This window comes from Apium graveolens, chromosome 11, assembly GCF_009905375.1.
Source record: "Apium graveolens cultivar Ventura chromosome 11, ASM990537v1, whole genome shotgun sequence".
Classification (NCBI taxonomy): Eukaryota; Viridiplantae; Streptophyta; class Magnoliopsida; order Apiales; family Apiaceae; genus Apium; species Apium graveolens.
The window spans coordinates 199,441,703-199,450,408 of record NC_133657.1 but is presented as its reverse complement, the minus strand read 5'-3'; the positions used below and the strand labels follow the sequence as shown (position 1 = coordinate 199,450,408).

The 8,706-nt window shown below is 34.8% G+C and overlaps 1 protein-coding gene and 1 pseudogene across 1 annotated transcript; one reads left to right on the top strand and one right to left on the bottom strand.

Moving 5' to 3' along the window:
* Nucleotides 1-1,359: 1,359 nt before the first annotated feature.
* On the top strand, nucleotides 1,360-2,433 carry LOC141695162 (uncharacterized). Its single transcript, XM_074499424.1, has one exon. The coding sequence runs from the start codon at nucleotides 1,708-1,710 to the stop codon at nucleotides 2,191-2,193; it is 486 nt and encodes a 161-aa protein (XP_074355525.1). The 5' UTR covers nucleotides 1,360-1,707; the 3' UTR covers nucleotides 2,194-2,433.
* A 4,896-nt stretch (nucleotides 2,434-7,329) lies between these two features.
* Nucleotides 7,330-8,664, bottom strand: LOC141696475 (epidermis-specific secreted glycoprotein EP1-like; annotated as a pseudogene).
* Between the last annotated feature and the right edge of the window lie 42 nt (nucleotides 8,665-8,706).

The window sequence follows — 8,706 nt, the reverse complement described above, 5'->3', positions numbered from 1 at the left end:
AATATCAATTAAATTATTACATATTGTAACATCGTCATTGACCGCCACATTATTTGATAACAATACATTTTTTGTGTCTCTAAAATTACTCATTAATTTACTATTTCGGTGTAACAATATCAAATTGAATATCAAAATGTGTTCCCAAATGACGTGACACAGATGACTTGATAATTTGAAATAATTTTATTAATGAAATTTTTGTGAATACGGAAGGATTCATTATTATTACTTACATCGTAACCATTATATATTTTGGGTACTAATTTGGCACTATGCCAATATTCCAAAAACAATAATACCTTCAAATTCAATTTAGTAAAAAATTATGTATACATATAGAAATGAAAATATATCATGAACTATTATGTACATGTAGAAATAGAAAGGAAACTAAATAATGAGAGGAGAAAAACTAAAAAGGATCAAAACTTTAAAGAACAGTAAAATATCATGTCTAAGAAGAACTCTAGAATAATATATAAGTGGAGCTAGTGGGAATTATTGGAAGTTCGCTATCAATGAAAAGCGAAACTTATTTATCCTCGCTAGGTCAAATCAATTCATAAACCTGAAAACATCCACTGGAGTAAAGGATACAAGTCCTTATAACCCCCCATTCATTCGTTCTTACCTCATTTTCCAATGAAACCCACATCCAATCCTCACATGATCTTGCTTGGGGAACCTGAAATATTTTACTCTTCTATCAAAACAAGATCTCACTTTGTAAGCTACCATCTCATGAAATTTTGAGTTTATCAAATTCTTGTTCAAGTACATAATAAAAATTAAAAAGATCATCGATTCGATTTCAAATGTGACAATAAGATTTAACTAGGATCATGACGTCGATTGTTAGATGCTAGTTTCCTCCAAAATTAGCCGAGGTGCACACAAGTTCATCGGCTCTGGTTTGACTCGAAATTATGAAGTTATGGCAGAAATAGTACCAAAACATGCCAAGCACATAGTGACACTTGTAATCAACTAGCACCTCTGGATTGGAGCCTACTTCTGCTTACATGGAAAATAATAGCCAATCAATCTTGGATTCATAAAGTGAAGTTAGCATCACCATGCAACATATATAATCTTGAGTACTATAGCATATACATGTATAGATATATATCATGCAACTCCCAACCTGGACAAAAATAATAATTGAACAAAGTGAACAGCTAGCTATGGGGAATGGAGGAGAAAGCCAAGGGGTCCTTGAATATATGTTGGATCCAAAAGGCAAAGTACAGATTGGTGTGCAATTATTCATCCCATATGTTTTCATCCCCTTACCTTGTGAAAAGAAAAAATTCTCCTCCTCTAAAAGTAAGAAGAAAGAAATATAGCCAACCCACAAAAGCTATTACAAAACCATTACATATTTCACCACTTGTTGCATTAACTTATATATAGTACCATTCAATTTTTTAATTATACAGTATTCATTCTTTCAACTCTTTGTTTCGTATAGCTGAACACACGCATACGTTACGAGTCGAACTCTTGAACTCCATTCGATAAGTCAGTAGTCAGTATTCTTTCTCTTTATCAATGTCTAATACTTAGTACTACCTCTCTCTCTCCCTCCCCCCTCTCTCTCTATCTATCCATCTCTCTCTCAAATTCCACTCCTTTCTATTATCTCCCCTTTAGAGGACCAGAGGGAGTAGGGGGAGAAATAATAAACCAAAACCCTAACAAGCCATGAAAAACACAATCAGGTGCTGCATCTCCTGCATTCTACCATGTGGCGCTCTCGACGTGATCCGAATAGTCCATTCGAACGGGCACGTGGAGGAAATCAGTGGCACGATCCGTGCGGCCGAGATCATAAAATTGAATCCAAGGCACATGTTGAAGAAGCCCTCTTCACCATCTGATGAACACACTTGTCCCAAAATGGTTGTAGTTCCACCTGATGCTGAACTTCAACGTGGGAAAATCTATTTTCTCATCCCTATTCCGAAAACACACGAAAAGAGTCGTTCGAGATCATCTTCTAAGAAGAAGAGGAGAGCTTCCGAAAGCAACAACATTACAGTGACAAACTTGCTCATAAATTCTGATCAGTATCTGACAGAAATCATGTCCGAGAATTCGGTTTCGATGCAAAGGGATCGGAGAGGAGGCCGGACAGGAGTGTGGAGACCTCATTTAGAGAGCATTTCCGAGGCAGCAAGTGATTCATAATAGTACTGTGTGTTCGGTCATTTTTCTTTATTTAAATTCAAGGTTCATAATATACGGTCCTGGTCCTAAGAAACGATTGTTATAACCATTTATTTGCAGAAGTTTTCCGCTGATTGGGAAATTGATGTGAATGTAGGGCATATGATTTGCCAACAATCGATTATTGTGGATCTGCGCTCATAATATATATGTCCATTACTTACCATTAGGGTTCTTGAAAATGAAGGTTTTGAGCCTGTTTTCTTGCTTGTACATAAGCATGGAACTAAAAAGAACAAAAAATATTATATTATGGCTCTTGTATTTTGTTAAAGAATGGAAGACTCTAGTAGGGTCTTGCATGTGAGGGAGTAATGATAATTGCGAAAGCAAGATATATCGCACTATATTTAGGCAATGCATTTTGTTTTGTTTTTCTTATTTTGTTGAATAAGGATTGAAGTTGATATTGTGATGGGAACATACCACCATTCATTGTCATTTGAGATGATCATTTTGCCTTTGTTAGTTCATTTGCTTCCTCAATTTTCTCTTCCTGCTTGTTCCCCTCATGTGGTGTGTCGGCTGCCATGTTCATCTCCTATCCGGATAAAACACTAATAAGAGAAGAAAAAAATTGAATGAGAAAAATATGATGATATAGACAGTTGCCCTTCTACTTTCTTGAGCAGCGGTCATTTATCATTATATTTTCTCCGTCCCTTTAAGTCGTTAACATTTGAAATGAAGTGTTTGACATGTATTCTAAGGCTTTTATTTTAATATAGTAGTATAATTTATTTTGAAAATTTTCTTTTTTTAATAAAAATTTAAATATTTATTATTTATAAGAAAAAAAATTAAAAATAATTTATGAAACTATACTAAATAAGAAGCTTAAAATTTGTGTTGAACACTTCATTTAAAATGTTAACAAATCAGTAACAAAATAGGGTCATATTACATTACTGACTGATCTGACGAATCAAATCCGACCAAAATTGATCCGCCGAAAATAACATAACTGGCCAACTTTTAGCAACCAAATAGTTGGTCATCTTTATTTTATAAGATACCAAATATAAATTATTTATAAGTAAAAAAATACGTATATTTAAAAAAAATCTAAAAATATTTTAAAAAAAATCAATATTTCGAAAATGATTAGCTCCTGTTGGGATCATTAATGGAAATTTACACATCAAAGGTGACGGTGTGTGAAAAAGATTAGTAGCAGCTGATCAATGGTTTATGGTTATATAATTTATTAAAGTATTGTGATTTGTGGGTTGCTTTTGGAGTTGAGGGAATAATTGTCCCCATTATTTGAATAAAATAATGGTAATTGTAGGCTGCACTAACAAGTGGACGTGCCTTTATTAGGCATTCGGTGCTCTTCTCTTAGGATACAAATGATATTTTAGTAGATGTATTATCATGCTAATGACACTTGATAATCATAAAAGTTATTACCTACGCCGTTTTTCTATCTTTTCGAACGGGACGGAAAGTCATAATCATAAAAGTGTACAAGAACAGGATACAACGTATGAAGTTTGCAAAAAAGTATTTCCTCCGTCCCGTTAAATTGTATACGTTTGATTTGGGTACGGAGATTAAGAAAAATTAGAATGTTATAAGAAAATGTAAAAAAAATATTTCCTCCGTCCCGTTGAATTGCATACGTTTGATTTGGGCACGGAGGTTAAGAAAAAGTAGAATGTTGTAAAAAAAAGTAAGAAAAATGAGTAAATTGGTGAGTTTAATCAATATTAAATGTATAAAGTTAGTGTAGTGGAATAAAATAGTGGGTGTAGTTAATTTTTATATTATAAAATTTTTACTATTTTTAGTAAGTTTTGAAATGTATAGAATTGAATGAGATATCCTAAAAAGGAAAGTGTATAGAAATGAACGGGACAGAGGAAGTATCGCTGATTTTTAACTATTGAGATTTGTTAAAACAGGTGTGCTCGGTTAGGATGGGTTTATCGGTTCGTTTTCAAAATTTTTGGATAATTATGTTTTTTAGTATTTTCTCCAAAAAAATTTGAATAACGATAATATGTATGTTTGGAGACATAGATTAAATTGTCACATCGTCGTTTACTGGATAAAATTGTGATGTTTATGAGATAACTTAAGTAATAACAATTTTTCTATTGTTGACCTAGTTTATGAATTTGATTTTTACCTGTTCCAAAATTTATTAAGAACATAGAATTATTTGTAAATTGTAAGTAATATAAGTTTAATTATTCAAAAAAAGAGTAAGTAAGAAGGTTGGTTGAGTGGTGTTGATGAAAGGATTAAATCGAGTTACTTCAAATTTAAAGAATTAAGTAAAAATATTTAACGAGCTTACTCACGAATTTGTAAACGATAACTAACTTTTGAAAATTTTAATTTTCAAATAAGTTAATTAATTTATTCAACCAAAAAATTGTTTAGTGTTAAATTCACAAACCAACTTCATACCAAAAGTGGTAGTTTAATTTTACAGTAATAACTGTTGAAGTTGATGAACCCACCCCATCCACCCATTAAAAGAGGTTCCAATTATTGGAATATTGTCTACTTGTTGACATTTATTTGATTCGAAGAGGACCAGCTTCAAGAGAATGATTCGGAGCTATGAATTTCACATAGCTTGTCAGATGAACTGATAACTGGGAATGGACTAAATAGTAGGATTTGTCCCTGGGAATGGCCTGTCAATAACCAGGCCTATTAACGCCTGGTGCTACCTCAACAACTAAACTTTCGAGAATCATACGTGTTAGAATATAATATAAGATCCAGCTCGGTCTTTTTTCTCATTTGCTTACAAAACTTTTAAATGATTTAGACAAAGCCAGTAATTTAGTGCACTGGGGGAGTGATCGGATCAAATTGCAGACTTCGCGACTAATGCTTTAAAGCTACAAATTTTCTTACCCAACTAACTTTAATGCACTCTGCAGATAAGTTTCGGAGCGTGTCTGAGCAAGATTTTTGGTGTAAATATAAGTTAAGTGGATAATATTTATCCGAAAGTACTTGAATTTTTTTATGTTGGGCTTAAACTTTATCAGTTACATTTCTGTTAATCAATCAATGTATTATGATGAACTCTGAGTTTAATATTCTGCAAGAGACGGGCAAGCTAACTGAGATAATTCTTCATTTGCGACTCTTTTGATAATTATTATGGGAGTAAATTACAAGGACGTGGCTAAAATATACACACATTTTCAAAATATTGGTCGAATTTTCAAGTTAACAAATTGGTGGCTGTATTTTCTTTTCGCCTTTCAAAATTGTGTCTACTGTCAATTCCGTTAAATGTGCTCCGTTAACTTAATTAAAAAATTTAAACTGGAGGGGTATTTAGTGGTTTAAAACTTAAACATATAAAAAGCGCACAGTAAAATCATTTTTATTTCCTAAATCAAGGAAATAGAAATGGGAAGACTTCTTTTCGGCTGAGGGTTTGTGCTATCTGTCAACCGGGGATAAAGGTAGGTCTCGGTGGAGGTCATCACGTGCCACCACGGCAACGGCGATGGTGGTTACTGATCGGAGACGGAGAAGGGGAGAGATTGTAGTAACTGTGTTCGCATTTGTAGTAACTGTGTTCGCATTGTGCTTTCAATTTTCAAAGTCTTTGTTTTTGCCATTTGGAGTGGGTTTTTTTATGAAAAAAGATAAAAAAAATTGGTGGATTTTGATGAGAAACTGTGATTTAGAAGTTGTGTTTTTGTTGGGTTTGATTCTTAATTAAAGGGGTGAGAGTAAAGTGTATTATAGAGAGATGCTTGTAGTTGTGTGAGTGTGTTTTGTATGTCGATTTTTAGTGTCCGATTTCGAGGTAGCCGGAAAGTCACCGCCGCTCTTTTTCTTAATTTTCTGGATGAAACTCTGCTTGTTTGAAGATTTAAATTCGTGTACCAATCTTTACAGTCTTGATCATGAATATGTGTTAAATATAATCGAGTTTTGGATCGATTCTGTGATTCCCAATTTCAAAGAATTCGCCGGATTTAATTATTTAAACGGAATTGATGTTAAGGATTGTTTGGTGCTGCATATTTACGGGTTGATTTGATTTTCTAGTTTGTGATATTATGATGTAGTTTAGCTCAAGTGAGGGTTTTGATTTTTGGGTTGTAAAAGATGACAATGGAGAAAGAATCAGGAAAGCAGAGAAAATGCATGAAGATGATGATGATAATTAAAATATTTAAAATATAATTATTATAAATATAAAAATTCCAATTTTACCCTCCGCTCCGTCAGAACCGTTAGGGTTATTTGACGGCAGACACGTTTTTAAAAACCGTAAAGGAAAATCAGCCACCTCTCTGTGAATTTGAAAATTCGGCCAACTTTTCAAAAATACGTGTATACAAAAGCCACACTTGTGTTATTTACTCTTATTATGGAAAAGATTGCACTATTAAGCGGAAGTTTTTTGAGTCCTCCCAAGTCCCACCCCATTACATGGTGTTGATCTGTCTGCTACTACTGTTGTGAATTCGTCCCCCAATGCCCGTTACTAGATCCTCCCCCGGATACAACTGCTATGCTATGTGTCGCATTCTTGTAATTTGGTTCTATCTACACTCCTTTTCTCCTGTTACCTAAATGGAGTAGTTTTTTCTAAAATTACTTTGCTCTTGACGTATTCAATCCATCTCATTTTAGTTGTTGCATTTCTTTTTATATAAGTCAAATTTACCAATTTTTTTATCAAAGATTAAACAATACTCTAATATTATTTTAAAAAACTAAAAATTATATATTAAAATATATTAAATCTACTTTCCGGTGATTTAATTTTTTTATTTTGTTCAATTATAAATTATTAATAAATTTTGGTCAAATTTAAATTAATTTGACCGGTATAAATCCGAAGGCGACAACTAAAATGGAATGGAGGGAGTAAAACTGAGACATATAGACTCTTCCATGTAAAACAAACTTATTTCTTTATTATAATTGCATTGTCCGTAAAACTTATTGAGCACAAGTCTTGCAGAATGAAAGCTACATCGAAAAAGAAAGAACACTCTGGTTCTTGGACTAAAGAGAGAACAGTGATCATCCAGGAGATCATATATCATAAATAAAAACAAGAAAACAAGATTTTGAATGATACCCGGGTCATTGCAGTGATCAACTACTTGACATCTTGACATAGGCAACGTGAGATGAATTCGAAACTTTGTTCAAAGCACCTAGTGCAGGAGCAATTAAGCACATTGAGGTATCTTCCCGGTAGAAAAAACCTAAGCACTTGCAGTCCGAGTCACATTTCTTCTTACAATCAGCAACTGTAGTTGGCCCGGATCCACTTGTAATGCCATTAGTAAAATGTTCAACTCCCCCAACTTTGTAGTAGCCCACAGCCCCTTTGCCGCATGCTGGCAGAACTGGTGGTGCACAAGTCTTGCTCCATCCTGTCAGTCAATTAGGCGTTGGACAAGCTACACATTGATCGTCTTCGCAAACTCCAAATGAGCCGCATCTATGTGGCAGCTTACATTCTCTCTCTCGGCCTTGGTCTCTATCAAAGAGCACGTATGTGACATCCCATGCACCATAGTCAACGTGCTCTTCGTATGTATAAATTTTCAAGTTTCCATCGCTATCAACACGAAGCATAGAGTAAGTAGCATTGTACTTTGCTCTTGACAATACAGCAGCACCACTAGAGCTGGTGGAGTTGTTCATGAAAGACTGGAGGTGAAATTCATAGGCCCAAACAGTGTCGCTGTCTATTCGAGTAAAGGGCTCGATTGTAAATAGAATTTGGCTTAGAATGTCTTTCCCTGTTCCGAAGTTATTTTTGTTGTAGAGTATTGGAGTTTTGGTATTGTTAGGCTGGTAATACAAGGACATCTGGCTCTTCTCTATTACATAAGAGTAAGCCCCGTTTGAGGCCTCAATATCGGATGATCGACTAATGAGCTTGTTTGGTCCACTGGATAGAAGAGATTGGCCGGGTAGAAGTGTATCAGTAGGGTGATCAAAACTTTGCCAAACAAATTTGCCCTTTGAGTCAACCAACACCAGGTTACCATTTGTTAGTAATTCTAGACGTACGACGCCTTTGTTGGCTGTGCCAGTCTGCCAAGCGACAGTGCCATCAGCATCGGCTAGGACAAGGTTTCCATCCGTGCCAAATGTCAGTGTTGCTTTCTCTTGGACTGGCTTGGCACGGTTGGCATCCCAAACCCAACGCATAGTTGATTCAGAACGTTGATCGCCCATGCGTAGTCCAAGGATGAAGGCAGTAGGAGTTGTGTTGTAAAAACAAATTTGAAACGGAAATCTAGCAATAGGCAATGTACGGTAGTTGGCATCATATTCGACAACATAGTCGCCTAGCTCCCCCTCATTGGTATATTTAAATGTCGCACTAGCAGGGACGACAGCTTGAGCAGAGGAGATCGATAAAATTATCAGTAGTGAAATGAAAATTGGGAAAGACAGCCAAGAAGAAGACATGGTTAAGCTTGTAAGCGAAGATGTATGGGAATGTATGTTATC